This window comes from Epinephelus moara, chromosome 16, assembly GCF_006386435.1.
Source record: "Epinephelus moara isolate mb chromosome 16, YSFRI_EMoa_1.0, whole genome shotgun sequence".
NCBI classification, from domain to species: domain Eukaryota; kingdom Metazoa; phylum Chordata; class Actinopteri; order Perciformes; family Serranidae; genus Epinephelus; species Epinephelus moara.
In genome coordinates, this window is record NC_065521.1 from 36858387 (window position 1) to 36881109 (window position 22723).

Below are 22723 nucleotides of genomic sequence, written 5' to 3' on the forward strand. Positions count from 1 at the left end.
GACGGTACGGAACGGTTCCATTGGTACCATCCACGACTTTCCCCAGTGGAAACAGAACAAATATGTACCAAACTGAACTGTACCGTACTGAACTACTTGGTGTAAACGAGGCTTAAGACAGGCTGCCTGCATGAATCCAGTTGTGAGCATGTTCGCTTTACTCTGAATGAGGTCTTCCTCACATTAACACCGACAGTACATACAGTAAACACATATTCTAGCATCTGACTCTGCAGTCAGTGATTCGCTATGCTTTAGGATAGGAAGTGTAAACTGTCAAAATACAGAGACAGAGACAGAGACAGAGACAAGGCCTGGAGCAATGCTGAACAATATCTTTATATATTAACTTTCAGGGCAGAAACATTGTCAAACAACACGTGACCAGATCAAGACTGTAAACTGTATCTGGACTCAGCGTGGACTGAATGAGCCCATTGACAGAGAAATGAGCGTAAAGTGGTTGAATGTCCTCATTTAGCTACAGTACAGTAGGATACAGTGTGTATGTGAACATACATGCACACGCACACACACACAAAGTGGTACCACAGCTACACTGACTGCCAGTAGGCACTGTGATATCTATCACATCCACAAACAAAAATCACGTGTTATGTGTTGGCAGTGTTATGATTAGTGTGCTTTTACTTTGATATGGCGTATAACTCAGACTCTCACACGCAGTTTAATTTAATCAGTTTCATATCATTTTAATGTTATTTTCTTGAGTTTATACTGCCATTATTTTGGATCTGTAATGCCCTTATTATAATGACCACTTTCAAAGAATATCTTAGTTCAGGTTTAGGTAGTTTTGAAGCTCCTTAACGTGCATTTTTGGAGTTTCCCTCCTTGTTTCCTTTATCTAGGAACATTTCTGTTTTATAACCTGCTCTCTTAATGAAGTCTATTACCGTGTTAATATACAGTTAAAGCAAACTGTTCGGTTGCTTCACATTGAAAGCTTTTCATCAGCGAACCACTGGAGGACTTTTACTGCAGCTACAGGAATTGTTGACACAGCGTAACCGGCTTTTCTGATAGAATCAAGATAAAAAAGATATTTCTGAAGCGAGACAAGAACAAAAAAGACACAGCCCCTGGTGAACTGGTTAGATAGAGGAGAGCAGGTAATAGGTGTTAGTTTCCATTTGAAAAACAATACCTTTAAATCAGAACACCCAGTTAAGACTCTATTTACTGCCATCTGGGCTCATATTATCAATGTCCTTTCTTGTAAGTGTTATTTTACAATCAAAACTCCTTTATTTGTTGAGTTTTTACTGTGTCAAGAAGCATAAAGTTGCACATGGCCGCACTATTTTAACGTCTGGGGGCACAGAGGGACTTAGAAAGTACAAAACTACAACAAAAATCTGTTTTTATTCTCACCAGAGCAAATATAATTCAACAATTGTTAGTCCTGTGAGCACTGGGTCATTAACTGCAGCTCACCCAGTGCCCTCCCACCCCATTCTTCTCTGTGGATGGCTTGCCATTGTGAATGTGAATGTCAAAGTAAATATGCAAGGTGGACCGACTGAGTAGGCAATGAAGAGCCCTCTGGTTGCCCTACATCTCCTGTTTGTTTTGCCTCCACCTTTGGAAAGGTACTTGAGCGGCCTCCTGTTCTCAAGGAGCCGTGCCTTGCGGTCTAATCATCTTTTGTCATGCAAACATTTGCTTTCGTCAAACAAAGAGACCCTCTCTGTGATGTCTTCTTGTCGTCCGTGGCACAATATTCAATACAATCAGCATTAGACGCTAGATAATCAAAAAATCAAACAGAGATAGAGGCTTCTTGTTGTCTTCAAACAGCATTAGGTATAAAAAAACGTACAATTCTTGCATTTTTGTTGGAGCAACAACTTGCGCAAACACTTTAAAACTGGTGTGATCATTCTTGAACATATCCACACAACGTTATTATGAATCAAATCTGTTTAACACTTGGAAATACCTTTTCCCTAAAGAGTCTGACGTCTTGTTTACTTGGAAAAATGACATTTCTGATCAGCTGACCAGAGAATGTCGACTACAATTCAGGCCCGCTCAGGTTTCAAAACAATATGGGTCTTTCCACTTGGTTGTTTTTGAACAGGATGGACGCGCATTCTTCAAGTGTTTCTATGCGACACTACAGCATACAGCATCATTGTTCATGTGGCCTGAATGTCTCACCACTGCGGTGAGAGCATTCAGTTCACTAAAGACGCCAGCCATGGGTCTGTTTCGTTCATGATTTAGTCATTTATGGGAAAAAGAAGACACTGTGAGCTACAGGATGTGTCATGTGACATCCAAAAGGCATGTAAGAGCACATCCAAAGGATAGAAAATAAAAGGATATGAAAGTGTTGCAACATCCTGGCCACACTTGAATAATGGGAACATTATGAAAAGTTAAAAAAAAAGTGGTCTGCCTGTAATTAAAAAAAAGGATCATAACCGACCCAAGGTGAAACAAAAACCTAACACAACTACTCAAATTAAGTGACAGCTCCTTTAAAATCTGATGCCAAAATTACAGAGCATGCTGCGTCAAAGAAAAGCCGATCCGCGGAGAGCAGAGGGGCTGCGTTCCCTTCAGTGAATGCCAACGGGATGCAAGGGGGCACAGTGTTTTACAGATCACTCACTGATGTAAGCAATCAGAGTGACCTATCGAAATGCCAAGTGCAGTGGCATTCAAGGCCGGTGCTAAACAGAAAACAGAAAAGCAAGTATTTAGCTTTTATGCTGTGCACTGGCTAAAGGACTCTCCAGGGTGCACAAGAAAATGACAGGAATGAATTAATTAGAAGTGTGCCAATTGGGAGGCCACTAAAAGGCAGCTGATGAAGTAATTAATCATGAGGTTCTAAATCTTAATGATAAATCCAGTTAAATCCGAAAATTTTACATCTCAGTTTGAGCTATGTGACCTTGAGGTGGGTTTTACTTGTAGTTATCTAGCCCCGTTCTGGACTGTCTCTCACACAGTGGATGGTTCTTTAGAAAAGCTCAGGGATGAGGCCATGTGCTGCAGAGGTGCAGACATTTTCCAAAACAAACAGTCTTCACCTCTTACTTTTTTTCATGTAAAACCGAAAAATATTGTTTTTGCTCAAAACAGTTTTCTAGTGCGACATCTTTTTTGTCTCATTGTGGTGCGCTAAACCATGATAGGCTCTTTACTGCCCCCTGAGGCCTGAGCGGTAAAATACCCACTGGTACTTCATCACACTTAACAAGAACACTTGCGCTAAGTGTTTGAAGTGTCAGTTGCCAACACTGTGCTCCCTTCTGGGGGAAAGAATTGTGTTGTCACATAAGTAGAGAAGCATAAAATGTTGAAAAGCTGTGGTGTCATGGGTTGTTAAACAAATGAACAGAGAGATTTAAGACACATAAGACACATGAATATTCACTGTTAGCATGGTAAATCACTAAATAATGCCAGTGACAGTTAGGACTGATGGACAGCTAATGTCATAAAGTAGAGCAGCTCCCATCTGTCGTCTCCAACTAAATCTCAGCCTAGATTAAACAAGAGTTTTTACGAGCAGGTTGCTTACTTAAAGACAACACTTAGGACGGAGATTTATTTGCTTTTTAGCCAAGCATTTAAGGAGACAGCCAGCTGCGTCAAGAACACATGAAGCTTAGTGTAAGTTCAATCGGGACGACTTTCTTTGTGCTCATCCATTCACAATTCTCTCCATCCCACTCCCACTGCTTCCTCTAATCAGCTGATAATGGGTTTTCACTCCTCTAGTTATCCAATCAACCTTTGCCATGATCTCTATCAGCCAGTCAGGATGCAGGATGCTACTCATCCAGATCATCAGCACTTCTCCATCTTCCTCTCATCTCATCCTTACCATCTCTACCACCACCAGCTTCTAGACCCTGGGGGGTTGCCTATTCTACCATGGATTCATCACCTGCCTCAAATACATACCATCTAAATGGGGTCGCCAAAGACTTTTCACATTTTTCGTTCTTATGTGCACAAGTAAATAAATATTATTTTCACAAAAAAAAGAGTCTCTCCTGATTGAAATACTTGCGTATGTGCTTTGCTTGTCACTGAAGGATTCAATTGAAGATCATCAGACTATCAGAGAATTCAGACTGAAGAGAACCTTCGCATTTTCATAATGTAAATGTACGTATGTGTGCATCCTGCGAACATGTAGCATCACTTTTTGAACTGTGCACAGCCAACACTCCAAACTGAAGAAAAGAGCAACCATCATGAGCATGCGAACACGTAGTTGAAGGTAAGTATATCTCTGACCTTAGTCTAACAATCCCTGGTGATTTAATCAAATGTGTATAGAAGTCCAAATAAGCAATATCCAGCCACTGTGGATATTTGATCCACTTGGACAGGGTTGTTTAACAATAAAATAAATGTACACAGACTTGTCAATACTACAATCCAAACACACGTCAAATTGCATTGACAGCGACAGCATCTTTGGTTTTCTATCCCGAAAAAAAGGGCTGGGGCCTGTGCAACATATAGCTGCTAAGCCTAAACTTAAAGCCACTGTGGGGCTGAATAGACAGGCTATTTACTAATTGACAGGCTCACATGACCTAAGCGACTGCTGCTCATCAGATGGAAACTTCTTCTTCTTTTTCGACACTTATTTCTCACTGCTGTAGTCTTCAATGAAAAACATCCATGAATGAATCTGTGTTCATAAACCATTCAAAGGTACAAATTTTCACCTTGACATTCAGCAAAGGTACATTTGGCTTAACATGGTCCGGCTTTGCGGGCAAAAAACTATATGTGATCCTCCATTTGGCAAAACCTGTTTCTGAATGAATGGCTCCCAACTATATTAAGAGACACCTATGACAGAACAGGGAGTCCTACAGGACAAATTAGCATCCGATATACATTTTACACCAGGGATGGCTCCTATACAACACAATGATTAGATTTACGCTTCATTGAAAATGTTAACCAAACACTATTTTTGGCTTTTACGAGAACAAAAGGATACATAAAGACTAACTTAGCGTATTGGCAGACGTAAATCAAATGTAAGTGCACAGCTGCTTCTCTGAGTTTTTCTATGGGACCATCGACAGCTGCCTTCCCATAAATGGACAAAGCAACCACTAGCCAAACCTGTAACACCAAGAAAGCTAATGCCCAAGTCAAAGGCATAGTTTGGATGGAAGTGGGGCTGTGTGAGGTTCCTATCTATGGTCAGTGTATATTGTGCAGCAGAAGGCGCTTGGCGAGCCCTGGTTTGGAGAAGCAGGCAGGAGTACAAACACAAATGCTAAGTAATGAACTGGTGTGAACGTGAGTGTTCGCTGTACTTAGAATATTTATCGCTTTCTGGTGCCATCAGACGGGGTCTTCCCATTGGTCCGACAGCCCATTATTCCGACATCCCATTGTTCCGACCATATTAAACCCATTGTTCCGAAGTTCCATTGTTCCGAAATCATCATGATGCCCTGTGGTTAAGGTCTGGTTAGGTTTAGGCACAAAACTACTTGGTTAGGGTTAGGAAAAGATCACGGTGTGGGTTAAAATGAAAAAGAAAGTGGCAAACACATAAGTCGTGAGCCTGCTTCGCCTCAAGCCTTTCCCAGCTGACCCAGAGCCATCAAGGCAGAAATACACCTGCCAGGAGCCGTTCAGCACTGCGGAAAGCTCCCCACACAACCCGGACCCCAGAGTTAATAACAGGAGGTTATGGTGTTTCACTCTCTCCTCTCTATGACACTTGTATCTCGACCAGTAGCCTACCTTTGTTGCATTTGCTGATCCTCTATGGTACACAAACACAGTATAGCCTAGTATAATCACATATCGGAACAACGGGACGTCGGACTAATGGGACGTCGGACTAATGGGATGTCGGACCAAAGACATGGACCCAATCAGACAGCCCTTTTCAGCAGGGAACTAAAGTGACACTAAAACTTACAGATGCTCTCCTCAAAGCCAGACTCTATTGACAAAAACAGTAATTTTACCTCGCACAACATGGGAGTTACTGATCTACCACCCCCTCAATCTGTTAGTTAATTTGTGTTATTGTGTGACTTTGATGTTTTAAAAGGTTAGTTTAGATTCACCAGAATGAGGCAGCAAGTCTCTGGCACCATGGGGCCAACAGCCAACATACTCTCACAGTAATTACAACTGTAGCCACGATGCCAAAATCGCCTCACAGCTCAGCCCAGGTATATTTCCAGACTTTCAAGAGGCTACCTTTAACACATGTACACAGAAAAACATAGGTGTACACATAACTTCTGAGTACAGGCAGTCAGGCTTGCAGTTGCTTTGAAGCACCTGTTCACCTCTTGACCAGTAAAAGATTTCTGCTGACTGTGTGTCTACCCTTCAGTACCCTGTAAAGTCTGAAGTGGGCCACATAAAAACCCCCAGGGACATGAGTGCTGACTGACATTAAGAGAGATACAGCACTGATATGTGTAGCACATGTTTTCTATTATAAGCATAAATGTAGTCATACCTTCAGCTGTCAGGCTCTGAGTAATACTTTCCCTGTAACCTGAACTGTACCTACTTTCCTCTCGTGTTGTTTTTGTCACCTTATCTCGTCTATGCTTCTATATCTGACGCCATCCCATCACGTACAGAATGTAACCTTTAATGGTTCATCAACAAGCAGAAACGACAGGATGAGGGAGTCTGATTTATGATAAAGAAGCCACAAAGATGACAACCAATAAAGCTGTTATCGTGAACATGATGACAGTCTAGTGCCAGCAGCACGAATATGCAGACACAAATACAGACACAGAATCTGTCGAGTCATCAAACAGGGAGACAGAGGCAGACATACATATAAATACACAAAATCACAATCACACAAATGAAAACTGAAGAGGTTTTGTTGTTCTACAAATTATTAGGATATTCATTCTTACCCTCCGTAGGCTCCAAAAGTGAAACTCCTCTTTCTCTGCGGCATGCCGGCTAATGGATAGCTGTGAGTCAGTCAACTCAGTGCTGAATGGAGCCAGCACTTGTGTCACTTACGCTGACTGAGCATGTGTGTGTGTGAATGTGTGTGTTTGTATGCTTTGCCTGCCGTCTGAGTTCCACTCCCGCAGCCTCGGCTAACGTGCCCTGCCTCTTCCTTGCTCACACGCCTCCTTCACAAGCGGGGTGGGGGGGTGGGGGCAAGAGGATGAGGGAGGAAGAGGGGGGAGGTGGGGCTGGAGTGTGAGGGGGCTGCTGACCATGCCAGTCTCCCAGGGAACCAGGAGTGTAGTGGCAGCCTTTCTCACATACAGGCTACATCCTCTCTCTTTCGTGCAGTGGGATCACAGAGTACACAATGACAGGTGTTTTTATATTAAAAAAAAACTGTGAACGCTGACACCACACGACGCTGACACAAGCCACACAACCACTGCTTACTTGATCGTTTAAAATGGCTACAGGCAAAACAGAGAGGATTTCTTGGCGCTGAGAGTTCACCTAGAACAAGTCTTGCAACACTCCTCTCTGTCACTGCAAGACAGCTGGTTAAACAAGCTGTAGACATCAGACAAACAGTTTATCATTCTTCACAAACGTCCTAATCACAGGGCCGTGCCCCAGCTCCACTCCTGCACACTGTAGGTGATGATTTCTGAACAAGTTTTTAATCTGTCCCTTCATCTCCCTCCTAATTCTTTCTTTTGTAAGCCCATCACCTCTGGTATGCACATAAAAGGAGAGTTAATGTAGCGCAGAGTTACCCTGCATTAGTATTAGCCGCATTGATCAAACTGAGTCAGTGTCTGGACGCAGAGTCTCTACTTTAGCAGGCTGTTGAGTTTGATAAACTGGCAGCGGTGACAACATTAATGCCTCCATGGATTATTGTATAAAGAGGGATTGCAGTGCAGCGCATCAGCCAGCTATCTGATAGACGCTCACCTCCAAAGCATTCGCAGTATGTCGGGTGAAACAGACACAGTGTGAGGCAGGACAGAGCGAGCTGTGTCCGATGGGAAAAGGAAAGTTTTTAGTTAATTTGATTCTAAATCATGGATAAATAAAATCTCACCCATCCAGGACCTTAATCTCCCCACGGACCAATGATGTCTTCATCACATTAACTGCTCGGCACTCGTAGTAAATGAGCACTTAATTAATCAATGCACCTAACAAATAAGCACAATCACGCTGATAGACAATTACATCATCTCTCCACCATGACATCATCTCTTTCCTCAGAGACTGCAATATTCTAAAAACATTTCACCACAGCGTCACAGTCCTGGCTGACTTTGTTGGTAATGGACTTCACTTTGTGTCTCGGCCAGGTGGTCATTTATCTGACCAGACAGATTTTTGGCTGATAGAGGCTTCATTGATTTGTATGATTATTGATTTGGTTGACATTCCCAACGATTTGTTTTCAGCCATACAAGTGGTTTGGCTTTGGGGAAGCCTGTGTCTGTCTGTCTGTTAGTCATTGCTCCACCATTTTTGAGAAATCTCAGGAAGTATTGGGTGGATTACTATGAATTTTTGTACAGACATTCATGGCCCCCAGAGAGTAAAGCCTCACGTACACTGGTGATCTCTGACTTTTCCTCTGGTGACACCATGAGGTCAACATTTGTAGTATAGAGTGAAATGTTTCAACAACTATTGCCATCATATTTGGTTCAGACATTCATGTTCCCCTCTGGATGAACTGTAATAACTTTGATTCTACCTAACCATCCTTACGTCAACATGATAATTTGTCCTATTTGTGCAGCCTACACTGTGCTATGTGTTAATAAATTTATTTAGACATAACAGACAATAAGCAACATGGTAAATATAACTAGAAATGTGCATTTAGAGTGCAGATCTCTGCCAGGCAGCCACTCAAGCTAATCACAGCCAACTCTGGTAATACCAGCAGACATGCAGCATTGTATTTTAGAAGCATCTCAAAAGCTAATAATATAAAAATACTTGCCTGATCTATTTTTGATGGAGCCACAGAGCAAATCAATTGTCCTCCTAACAGGCACTGTACGTGAAATATGGATACCTAACAATATAATTATGAGTATGGATGTATTTTTAGCGACCGTATCTTTGATCCATGTCGTTCATAACTGGCCTTTAATGGCATTAATTTTGACTGTAGACGACAGCACAACAAAATAGGAAATAACAACAATAAACCTAATAAAAACAGACAAAAACAGAAACCATTTAACTAAACAGCCTGTTTACATACTTATGGTAGAAGCACAAATATTAAAGGCGCTGTATGTAAGAATGTGGCCAAAACGGTTACTGCACTCAAATTCAAAATACTGCCGCGAGTCGTGTCTGCCCCCCCTCCCCTACAGATTCGAGGTTGCTGGACAGCGGCACGCTGGAGACTGATTTGTTTGCCCACGGGCGGCTGCCGTGGCAGGGCCGCGTCGCAGCGTCCTTGATCTTCGGTTTTCCAGCGGACCGTTCGAGCAAGTCCGGCTTCTCTGCTGCTAACGCTGCTGCCGGGATACAGCGGAGGAGGAGCCGGCTGCTAATGCTATGTACCGGGACACTGCTAATGCTGCTTGCCGTGCTGCTGTAGCTCAGTCGTAACTGTAACTGATGCTGAGACTCTACTGACTGTGTGACTGGTAGACGGCGGTGGGTGGCGCAACAGGCCAAAACACAAATTCAAAACATAAACATGATTTGCGGCCCGAAAATTTTTTTTTAAATGCGAATATTCTGGCTGTACTATTGTTGTCGGTGAGATCAGTATGTTATCTGAACATTATTCCTTAGTCTCTGTGACATATTAGGAGGATTTTATGACTATTTGCTTTAGATTTCTTACATATAGCTCCTTTAAGGAAAAATGACCAAATCAACAAATCTGCAAGTCTACAAAATTGGGCAAGCAAGAGCTCTGCTTCTAAAACGCTTCTAGTGTGGTATGACTTCAGGCGCTAGACTGCGAAGAGCTGTGGACCGTGGAATTTTCCCTCCCAGCTGCCTTACAGTCAAGATGGCGGCAAGAATAACAAAAAATGGGGATTTATTCATCTGGTGTCATGCCTAAGTTTAGTGGCTCATTACATGTTAGGTAGGGAATTAATCTGCTTGTTACTGGCTCACTCTTTTTCCCCTTTAAGGACGGTGGGTAACCTGTGAGGGTGTGACATGTGCTTCATTGTATGTGGAGGGAAGCAAATCTCTCGGGGTGTCATGGTGAAGATGGCAGGCGGCAAAGAGTGATAATAGCAGCAGATTTACAGTAAGTGTCTAGATAAGCAATAAAGTCATTGTTGGTAGACAGCACCCGAAGGCCTCACCATCCTTCCTTCTGCAGAGTGGTCCGGACTGCTAGAAGCTAGTTACCAGCTAATAACGACGAGCCAAGCTAAAACTCTGAGCTGGTAAGCTGTCACTGAGAAAGGTAACATGCTGATGCTCTGGTTAGAAATGAGACCAAACTTGTCTATGTCAGTTTTTGAGCCAGGACAAAGGCCTTAATGTGGCCTGCAGCAGACCACACAAAATATTAGGCTGACTGGTCTGGGAGTTTGTGAGATTGGCTGCAACTTGTTGTTTTTAGGTGTGGCGATTATCACAAACTCCACACAGAAATCCTCTTGCTATGAGGCAACAGTGTCAACCACTGCTAATGGTTAACACTGTAGTGTCACAGCAAGAGGGCTCTTGGTTCAAATCTGCTGGTGGCCTTTAGTGTGGAATTTGCATGTTCTCCCGGCGTCAGCGTGGGAGTCCAAAGACATTCAGGTTAACTGGTGCCTCAAAATTTCCCGTAGGTGTGAATGTGAGCGTGAATGGTTGTCTGTCTCTATGTGCCTCTGTGATCTGTGCAGGGTGTGCAAGGCCTCTGTCCCAATATCAGCTGAGATAGGCTCCAGCCCCCTTCGCGATCCTGTACCAGGATAAGCGGTTACAGATAATAAATGAATGAATGGAATGAATTCCAGAAAACATGCGGCCCCAACCGGCTGGTTGAGAGCAGTCAGCAGTCAATGACATTGTAAAACAGTCAATAAAACAGGTTTTTCAACAATGTGAATGACCGCAATCACGAGAGATCCTTGAGCATACTGCCATTAATGTGCACAGAAAATATTAGGCTGACTGGTCCAGTAGTCTGTGAGATTAGCTGCTAGCAACAGACACACACACATACACGCATACACATGACCAAATGCATGATCCCCTCCAGGCTTACACCAAGCAGAGATAATGATAGTACTGTACACATCCACCAATAAATAAAGCCGCAGTGAAGGTGGTTCAGTAGAATCGATACTAAATAAGTAGTGCTACAAACAAATGCATAGAAAGGAAGCCGAATCTGAACAGAACTATGTAACGTTGCCACTTCAGCAGATGTTTGTGATTGTGAACGTTTTAAATACAAAATCAGTTTTCATCTAATCCAACATGAAGAGATATCTTTATCCAAAGCACAAGCTCTTCGCCGCAAAACTGAAACTACCCGAAACCACTTGCTTGATTTCAACAAACAGCCAGCTGTTCATTTCATCCCTGGCACAGCCACTGCCCAACTTTATTTAAGTGCCACTCTATTGATTTGGCGCTTCAGTCTTGGTGCTACCTTCAGTCCTGTCTGCTTTCCTGACAATTCAATTAACTAAAGCAGCTGTGGTGTGTGCGAGGCATCTGAATGGGTGCAGCCTAGACAGAGGCCTTTAATCACATCACCTCAGAAACAAAGCCCAGTCCCTCAAGCCCACAGCTCTGGCTCCTCTTTTGTCTTAAAGGAAGTGGACTGGCAGGAAGACCCTCGAGAGGACAAAAGAAATAGAGATCTCTCCTTGTTATCCATGTTGTCAGACTCAGAAACTACCGATACTGCGACACCAGCAAAACACAGACCTAGACAAAAAGAAAACACACTGTTATTCCATAACCCAACACTGATACAGGCTATCATCTCCACAGGTGTAAACAGATGTTGAATATCTCCTCCTGCTCGAATCTGTGAATGGGAAGCTACCATCACATCAACTCAATAATTTATTCCCTGTGTGGAAAGGGTAGCAGCAGCAGTTGTATTAGCAGTAGGGCAGATGTGGAGGCAGAGTAGGTGTGTGATATACGAGGAGTGAGGAGTGGACAGAGCCGAGGCAAAGATCATTCATTCACCCTCAGCTCTGCTTTCATGGGACAGGAAATTTGCTCCTGCAGAACAAATGAGCGTTGTGCCTGTCTAAAGAGAAGCAGACGCTGATTAAACAGGGAACTTGTGCAAAGGCCTTTGTTAGGGAGGTGCATCGTAATTTATCATTTGGTTCTCTTAAAAAGAAATCTGATTCTCTATGTGTAGGAGGTTTAATGTGTTTGAGGCTGGGCAAACATCATAAATCACCCCTGATACAAAGCAATGTGAAGTTCAGGGCAATGTTTAGCTGTGCTGGCTCAACAAAAGTACATTATTAGAATAAAGCAGAATAAAACAATTCAGCTTTATGCTTGATCTTTATTCTCATTAATATTTAATTTTTCTCTGTAATGTCAGAGCGGTTTATTCTCCTGGCCATTTTCTGCTTTCAAAGCAGGGCAAATATTGTTAATACAATTTTATTTATTTAGCACCTCTCAAGCAATGTGCACAAAGTGCTTTATATGGGAAAGAAAACATCACTAAGCCAAGGAGCCAGTACAGAGAGAGAGCTGTAGTTCTTAGTTTTTAACCTATCCAGTGGCCAGAACTGACTTCCAGAAATCATGACCTGGTCACTCAAGATAATCCACAGACCTTGTTGTGAGCAGTTTCATGTAGGAACTATTTTCTTTCTACTGAAGTACACCCACCAACTGCATCACAGTGCAGAAGGAAGCGAACATCTCATGGACAAGAGGCTCGTGCTCAAAAAAGCACGAGACCTTCTAAACACTAATGGCGTCCCCCTTAGCTGTAACATTAGCTAGCTCAGTGGTCAAAGGTGAGCTAGCAGTAGATGCACGCTTCCTTCTGCAGGGATTTGCATTTCTATTACAATAGGGCTACCTGCTTGAAGGTGTGTCTTTAACTGATGATGGCTTGTCCTCAGTGATGACTTTAAGAGCAGCAGGCTGATCCATGGCTAAAGTCCCTGCTATTTGTGCTGTATACATTTTCAACAGCAGGGCAGGTAAATGAAGTTTACCTGTTGGAGGTGAGCTGTTTGCAGAGGTGCAGTAAGAGCCTGTTGTCTGCAGCTCTTCATCAACATCTCACTGTGGCTGTGTCTGCTTTTACTCTTCCTCCTTGCTGCAGTATTATTAGAGTAGCCTTTATTGAAGAGAAGTTGCTGCTAATTCAGTAATAACACATTTCATTTCCTATACATTCTTCACAGTAAAAGTCCACCATCATTTTGTTACGTATAAACTTTAATTGTGAAGCAGCACAATAAGGAAATGTTGAGATTTCGAACAGCAACTTCACACAACTTCTAATACGGCTGATAGCGAACATGAAACAGTCAAATAAAGCAGATATCTAAAGTAAAAACAGGATGCAGAAGAAAAACTAAACTCTAAACCACAGAGATTCAGTTAAAAGCTACAAAAGTACTGAGAGACTTTTGAGAACATCTTTCTATGTTTCATGAGTAGAGTCTCGCAACACACACCCTTGTTTAGAGAGGGAGAATGGGGGTCATTGGGGGTTAGCTGCGGTTGGCCGAGACATCACTACTAACTGCTTGAGGGCGGGTGGCCCAGCTTTTGGACCTACTCCTGAGAAGGTCCATCTCCAGCGCAGCTTGGTATGACGTAGGGCGTCTAAACTGACAATGGAAACACAAATCGGCGCGGCATTGCTTTACTCGGCGCGGCCAAGAGTGGCAATGGAAAAGGGTAAAGGTCTGTGGATTATTTTGAGCTACTGGGTCATGATTTCTGGAAAGAGACATTGCTGTAGAGTATTTCAAATATATATTTTTGGCGCTTTGAGCACCACAAGCTAAGTGACATCTAGTTTTATTAAATTGGAGAGAAGGCAGACATCTCTACGGCCGATATCTCCAACACTCTGCAACTCACACCAAAACAATGTAGACAGTGTTGGGGGTGGACTGTCCCTTTAAAGGCCCTAAGAATCACTAAGTTTACATGCACAGCTTAATCGAGCTATGCTCAAAATTCGATTTTGGGGTCTTATCGGACTTCTGTCCTTGTCCCAGTTTACATGCAACTGAGAAAATCGAATTACTGACGGGAACGTGTCCTCTTCCTCAACACTAGGTGGCGATATGCGTCGTTTCAGCGGGTTAATACGGCCCCCTTTCCGGTTGACCTATTACGTCACTTAATAATAAACAACTGGAGTCAGGCAGTAGACCGGCATTTTCGAACAACAGCAAGATGGATAATTGTACAGCTTTGTTCATCTCGTACGTAATGTACGCGTTACTGATTGTGCAGATAAGGTGCACGCTATCCCTCGTGATCATGGTGATTTCGAGAGGCAGACAAGAACGCCGTATGTTGTTGGAGGGCTACAACAATAGCATGTCTTGTCTGTTCCAGGGTCATACGCCAGCACGGGGGTTGTGGAGGATGCGCACATGCATTGTCTAGTTTAACTCCGATTAAGGCATATACATGCCAGAGAAAATCGAATTCCAATCGCATTAACTGGGTGTCTTAATCGGAGTTGGAGAACTCCGATATTAGTCGGAGTAGCGCGTTTACATGCACTTCAGTTGTCCAGTTATAGTCGGATTAAGGCAATAATTCGGTTTTTTCAAGTGTCATGTAAATGTACTGAATGTAATTTCTCAATTTCTCAATCAGCTACTCACTATGAGTGCGGGGGTCTTACATGAATACAGTTTCCTGTGTTACATGTCAGATAAGGAGGGATAGCTTGCATCCAAGGGATATCGCAACTTGCTGTTGCTTCACACAGATTCGGTACGTTCATACATTCATTTTCTGTAATTGCTTATCTTTTTCTGTAATTGCTTATCTTATTGGGGGTCGCGAAGGTGCTGGAGCCTATCCCAGACTCTCACAGGGCTGACACATAGAGACAGACAACCATTCACGCTCACAATCACATCTACGGACAATTTAGAATCACCAATTAACCTGTCTTTGGACTGTGGGAGGAAGCTGGAGTACCTGGAGAAAACCCACACTGACACGGGGAGAACATGCAAAGTCTGCACAGAAGGGATCCCCCACTCTGGGTTTGAACCAGGAACCCTCTTGCTGTGAAGAAACAATGCTAACCACTGCACCACCATGCCACCTACACGCATCTTCCATAGGGCTGCATGTATGTCTGAAGATGGCCCAGCATTCTGAGCTTCAGCTCAGATAAGAAGGGCTTTACGAGCATTAAAGGGAAATTACAACATGTTTGCCACATGGTTTCAGGGTGGTGGATCACAGTGGTTCTAATGCGCTCCCTGCTGATACTTATTAAGCAGGGAGTAATAATTTTGTTTTGGGGGATTAGCTCCCTCAGTAGAATCCCTGTTGGATTCACTGAGAGCTTCCCAAAACAGCCGAGTCAAAAGAAACTGTTTAACCATTTGGTATAAATGCTCAGTTTGTCGACATAAGTGTCTCTGACTGAACTAATTCCTTCCTCCAGGCTCAAACCGCTATCAAAAACACCCATTGTTTTAAAGGCACACTTGCTTTCAAATGATCAGTTATGTCTACCTAGTAGAGGATATTGTAGTTTCAGATGAGGGGGCCAGGCAGTCGATGTTTTTATTTGTAAAGGACCTCTTAAGATAGGTCTAAGAGTGGCTGCTGAGCGAGTGAACAGTCCCTTAAAGAACCAGGTTAATCATTCCACAATATTTATACTGTAGCGTCATGAACACACTGCCTATGGCCAGTGTATGTATTCTAAATATTTTCCAGATACTCAGCTGAACAAGGACTACACATACACATGGATATTTGGAGAGGGTGAGTTTGCGGAAGAAGGGGTGCCATACAAATATTTGAAGGGAGCAAATATTCAAAGGGCAATTGTGCTTTGAAGCATGAGGAAATAAGCTGAGCTTTATCTCTGCGAGCATTTTATTTTCATTACACTTTCAAAATTTCAGTAGCTGGCTGAGCGTAAGAGACTGAAGCCACGGCAGATGTAATTATTTAAAGCTGTGGCTGTTTGTTTGTTCTGGTTGGTTCAAATTGCCTGTCAAGTCACACTGAACAGAGGAAGGTCTATTACTACACTTGACTTAACTTTATTGTCACTTCAAAGGAACTGAGGAGATATTTGATATTACGTTTGCTTTGTTGTTCAGACATTTTTCACACTTCTTCTTTAGTTTATGTAGAATTTACATCAGTTTCTCATCCTCTGCTGGATTTGTACACACACTTGGACTCTTTTAGCAGATGTCTGAAAATAACACAGCTGAAAAGAAGCTACAGTACAGGTTCTTGACTGTCTGACTGGAAGGAGTGGAGCGAGCCCACTAACCCATCCTCCTCCCGATGAGGTCACGTGCTGCTCAGGCCCCTGGGAGCCACTACAAACAGCCTCACGCACACACTGCAGCCTTTCATAGCCTCTCATTAGAGGGCCGGGATATTATGGCGGACACGGCCAAAGAAAAGAGGTGTTGTTGCACTGTCTTTGAATAGACTGAGCCCCATCCCACTTTATGTTCCACTCTGTTGAGGTTTGAATGCAATTATCAAGTCCCTATATTGTTCCCATTCTACTCATTTAATTGGCGAGAGACACGCTTTAATGTATGGAAGCCCATGTTTGCCACTGTGGTGAAAAACAAAGATCCTGTACTGTAAGTCCTTATAATGAGAATATCTCACAAAACAGTGAGTTAGTATGTAAAGATTAAGAGAAACTTTCTCAAAACAAGAAGTTAGCAACTCAAAATAATGAGAAATTTTCTGATGATTATGACTTAATTATCTCAAAATAATGCATTATTAACTCAATATAGTGACTTTGTATAATGACAAACTTTCTCAAAATAGTAATACTTGATATCTTAAAGTAATGAAAAACTATATAATATCATGTTTGAGAAAGTTCCTCTTTACTGATATATTTACTCATTATCATGAGATTATGGGACTATTTTTTAGATACCAACTCAATATTTTTGAGATAAATCATTATGCTGAGATACTAATTTATTTTGAGATAAGTAAGTCACTATTCTGAGATGTCATAATTTTGAGATACTAAGTCATTATTTTGAAATACAAAGTCACTATTGTGATAAACAAGGTCACTACTTTGGCATACTAAGTCACTATCATGACATATTAAGTCATTATTTTTGAGATACTAAGTCACTATTTTTGACATACTAAGTCATTATTTTGAGATACTTAATCACTATTATGAGACATTAAGTCACTATTCTGAGATATGAAGTCATTATTTTGACATACTAAGTCATTATTTTGAGATACTAAGTCACTATTTTGACATACTAAGTCATTATTTTTGACATACTAAGTCACTATTTTTGACATACTAAGTCATTATTTTTGAGATACTTAGTCACTATTTTTGACATACTAAGTCATTATTTTGAGATACTTAATCACTATTATGAGACATTAAGTCACTATTCTGAGATACTAAGTCATTATTTTGACATACTAAGTCATTATTTTGAGATACTAAGTCACTATTTTGACATTCTAAGTCATTATTTTTGAGATACTAAGTCACTATTTTTGACATACTAAGTCATTATTTTTGAGATATGAAGTCACTATTTTGACAAACTAAGTAATTATTTTGAGATGCAAAGTCACTAATTTGGCATACTACCATTATTTTTGACATACTAAGTCACTATCATGACATACTAAGCCACTTTTTGAGATACTAAGTCATTATTTTGAGATACTAAGTCACTATCATGACATACAAAGTCATTATTTTGAGATACTAAATCATTATTTTTTTAAATAAGTCATTATGCTCAGATACTACATTATTATTTTGAGATAAGTAAGTTGCTGTTCTAAGATGTCATTACTTTGACATACTAAGTCATTATTTTTTAGATAAATCATTATTTTGAGATACAAACCAATTATTTTTAAGAAAGTTTCTGGGGCCCTCCATATCAATAAGTGAGTGACAAGAGAGGGAGTATGCAGGTTTTTGTTTTCATCAGTCTACCTCATTTTAAATAATAAATGACATCATTTCGAGCTTATTTTACCAAACACTTACTAATGAAGGGACTTCTTTAAAGCATCAAAATCAGTGACTCATCAGCGATTCATCTTTCCCAGACAATTATGATCTGATGCAGGACGAGGGGAACAGCTATGGGACATGTTGTTCATTGATCTCTGTTGCAGTGAAAGATCTATTTCAGTTCTAATGGATCCTCAGTGCCATGCTATCTCTCCGCTTTGTCCCGGGCAGCGCGGTGATGGATGGTTCTCTGCTACTGAGAAGGACTTTGTCTCCATGCCAGGTGATCAATAGATGACTCGCCACAGCGGAGACGGACTCAACTTTAAAACCCCTCAGCTGGTGGAGAAATGCCAAAAAGCTAAAGGGCAAGTTTTAATCCCTTTGCTCTCAACTCAAGGTGGGAATAATAAATCTGATAGCTTTTTATTTCCACTGACCGCTACTGCTGTATCGACCAATCCAACATTAGCTGTTTGGGGATTCCAGAAATGTTTGCAATGGAAAGGTCAATAAGAAAGTTGGTAAAGAAAGTGGATATGTTTATGATGGAAAGAATAAGTCTGTGCGTCTGTGCTTTTATGGCTGAGAGGAAGTGATGCTCATGAGAAAGCAGAGTAACGCTGCCCTCTCCTGGACACTGTGACGTAAACCAGATTGTACTAACAGGTTAAATCAAATACTACTGTCTTATAATTTGCAGTATTTTTACATTTTTAATCCATTTTGCTTCCTAAAAATGACAAAATAATCAGAAGGGATTTGATTACAACATTTTAAATTTGATACATTATTATTTAAAATAAGCTTCTGGTGCAAATATTTAGTATTTAATGTTTATTTTAGCGTGTGCCGTGCATTTGTTTGGTCTTACAGGTTGTGCTCGGATTCCATTTTTCAAAGCAACAAATGTTATGTTACTGCTGCTGGCAGATGAAGTGCAGTAATGTCACTGAACATGATTATCTAAATTACTGAACATACATTTCTGCATGACTTCATTGCGGTTTTTAGATATTTAGGTCGGGCCCATTTGAGGGGTTCTTAGAGACCAGGACACGATTGATTGAGAGTCATCTTTAAAAAGATGCGTAATGTATTTGCACTAAAAAGCCTTCAAGAGAAAATCGTAAAACATCTTCTAATGCATCAAAGCTGAGATATAAACCCTGACAGTGTGCTCATGTGTGCTGTCAGGTCTGACATCTATTTTATGTCTTCAGCTAGATACAGACCTAATGGAGGGAAGTGTGTGTGTTAGGGTGGAGGTGGGGCAGTCAGAGCCTCGTCATGGGAGCAGCAGGTGTCTCTGAAAATAGAGGGAAAGTTCTGCATGTGTCACCAAGAGGAATAGTACACTGTGGTGACACAGAGGGCAAGAAATGTGCTCAGTGTCCTGACCTATGAGTCAAGCTAATTCTTATCTGCAATACAATAAAATACAAGTCACCTTGCAAGTTTGTCATCGTAGCAGTTTCACAGCCACCTTCCTGCAGAGAACTCGCTCTAACTGAGACCAGAGTGTGTGGCCCCCTCTCCTGTATCTATCCTCCATCTATCTGTCACACAGCTCAGTGGTGCAGAGCAGAAACAATATGAAATCGTTACAGAGAGGAACCGCTCGTAACGTTTGTGATTTATGTTGGCGCCATGTTTAATTAGGAATAACCTTTTCATCTATCTCAGGGAAGCATTTGTCCCGGATGATGATGATTATGATGACAATGTTCGAAGATATACAATGCAGAACTCTCCGTAAGAAAAAAAGAAGTAAAGATTCATACAGAAATAATCCCTCTCAGCTAAATCATCACTATGACCCACTAGTAGTGTGTGGTGGTGTATTTTTCTGCAGTGACTCTGACCTCTGCCTGTATTTTCTTATGTTCTTCCTATTTTCTGTGTTTGGGACGTTAATGGGCCTGTACCCCCACAGCACTCAGGTGAGGTCAGGGCTTTATAAAAACGTAGCGACCAGGTGTCAGACGGTAAGCAGCAGGCATCCAAGAGACACAGCACTGGGGGAAAAAAACGCAAAGTGAGGAAGAACACCAAACTAGAGTTAATCTGGTAGCGTGTTTTTAGACAGTAACTGACAATCCTGCATAGTATACCTTTGAGTTGCAGTCAGTTGTAAAAATCCTTACCATAGCATGCCTTAAAGTTTCAGTGTGTAGGATTTAGGGGATTTAGTGGCATCTAGTGGTGAGGACTGCATATTGCAACCAGCTGAAACTTCTCCCGGTTAGAATCCCTTCAGTGTTCATTGTTCAGGAGGTTTTTTCCAGAAGCCAAATTATCTGCAGCGGCCTTTTCCTCTCCAAAACAAATGGAACAGATGATTAAAACTGGTAAGAACACTGAATAAAGCAGGTTCACATTACAAATCAGTATTTCTTTTATGCTGCTGGGCATATCGGAGATGAGCCAGTAGCTCAGCACCTGCTATGTGTGCTCACTTTTTTTTTTCTGGTAACGTTCAGGAGGTTTTATTGGGAGCCAAATGATGGACCTGGTGATTTAAACTACTAAAATTGCTGAAAAAAGCAGTTTCGCATTCAAATAAAATCTGTTTTTTTCTGACACTCTTGTTGCAAAAAGACCTCTAACTACGTGACCAACATGGAAATCCGAATGGCCCTATCTGGAGCCAGTGTTTAGTTTGTTCTACTGAAAAAACATGGTGGTACAACATGGCGATCTCCATGGACGAGGACCTGCTCCCTATGTAGATAATAGGTTGCTTTCAGACCTAGAGTTGTCTCGCTTTGGTCCAAATCAGGGACTAATTCTGTTACAAGTAGAGTACACTCACAAGATAAATGTGACACTTTCTAATGTCACAATGGAGGGACAACTACGCAGGTTGATTTTAGCGCTGCTCATCGTGGACTATATTGCTGTCATTGTTCATTTTAGTCAAACCATACAGTTTGAAAACGAGGCGCGGCTCCAACTAGAAAACAATGTTTTGATGCATTGGATGTGCTGAATGTGCATATTAAGGCAGTACAGGAGGAGGTGCACATTAATAATCCTCCAGGACTGTAACATGCTCATGTTTAACCCAAACAATGTGTCATGTGACTGCAGTTGGTTCACATCCAGGTCGGAACACGTTCTCACCACAGACGAACCGCACCAGAGTTCGTTTGTAACCGGACCAAGACCTTCTTGAAGAGGTGGTCTCAGTGCAGTTACAAACTAACTCTGGTGCGGTCGTTTTGGTGCACGTTGGAGTGTGATTGCTGTTATTGCAGCTGCTCAAATAAACCAAACTTAGGGGGCAAATGAACTTGAGTTCAATTGAACCAAAGCACTCATAAATGGCTCATTCTAAAGATACAAAAAGGTGATTTTACACTGACAAAAGCTCATAATATTACATTTAATTTCTGCCAGTATATCCCCCTAAACCTTACACACTGGACCTTTAAGTGATACATGATTATGGGAATCCACTTTGGCTTGAAACCAAATTATGTTCTATGTCAAAAACAGCATTTCGCAGTTTGGTTCCTGATGAAAGGCGAAAATCAAAAATCTTTATTCCAGAAAAATGATTAAAAAAAAAAAAAGAGCAAGAGTAATCCAATCTAATATTTTCTTTGAAGCCAGGAAGCACAGACAAAGACTATATGGAGCCAGCATGGAGGATAAATCAATGATTGGATATCATGTCAGCCCTGTTCATACAAACCCTGTACCGCAGCAATACTGCAGCGCTGTATGCCTACTTTTACAGCACTTAGCTACATGTCCTGCATTTTAAAACTTGGCCATTATGAATGTTAATAAGGCTGACATCAAAGAGCATGGATGGGAGGTACGGCACTGAGTAAATTCAAATAAAATTCAGTATTTACGTCTGTAGACTCTGGTAGGTATTAGAACTCCTGAATGGGCACCAACACAAAGGCAACTTGTGATGAAAATCAAGCATAAATATAGAAGCCTCGCAGATAGAGGCAGAGAGTGGGTGACTCATTCAAAGCCCATCAAAGAGACAGTACACTTTCGCTCTAATAAGCTGTTTGCAGTGGTCGAGCTGACATCCTCCTCTGAGCAGAGAATGCACACAAATGCAGTTTGCAGATGAATAATTCAACAGGGGGGAAATGATGCATCCAATTTCTAAAAAAAGACCTTTAAGTATCAACGTGAGGCTTTAAATATTGTTTGTTTGTTTGTGCCTTGGACAGCTCTGCAATTAAAATGTCAACTCGGAAAAATACAACGCAGTGACTTTTAATATTGAAGAGAATGGGGAGATATTTATGATTAAAAACAAAGATAATGAGCAGAACTTATAGTTGCTGATAAAATGTCACCGCTGTCCAATCACATCAACTATTCTCTCTCCATGTTACCATCAATCAGGCTTCCACAGCTTCAAAATGACAGAATACGCCTTCTTTTCATGCAGCGTCTCGTCCCTGGCCCACAGACTTTGTTAATTACAGCGCAGTCTTGTATTTCAGACATCCCAGACAGGGCTGTAATTTACAGAAGGGTTCAATAACATATTAGATATCAAGCTATAGCATGAGAGGGCAAGAGCTCGGGAGACGCTAGACT

The 22723-nt window shown here is 41.6% G+C and overlaps 1 protein-coding gene across 12 annotated transcripts in view; it reads right to left on the minus strand.

Moving 5' to 3' along the window:
* Window positions 1-7066, minus strand: part of LOC126402424 (rap1 GTPase-activating protein 1-like) — a 75816-nt gene extending 68750 nt beyond the window's left edge. For all 12 annotated transcript variants that reach the window (XM_050064379.1, XM_050064396.1, XM_050064394.1 and 9 more), the window contains exon 1: window positions 6921-7066. In XM_050064379.1, coding sequence (XP_049920336.1) covers window positions 6921-6964 — 44 coding nt within the window. In that variant the 5' untranslated portion in view covers window positions 6965-7066. The remainder of the gene's footprint in view (window positions 1-6920) is intronic.
* Between the last annotated feature and the right edge of the window lie 15657 nt (window positions 7067-22723).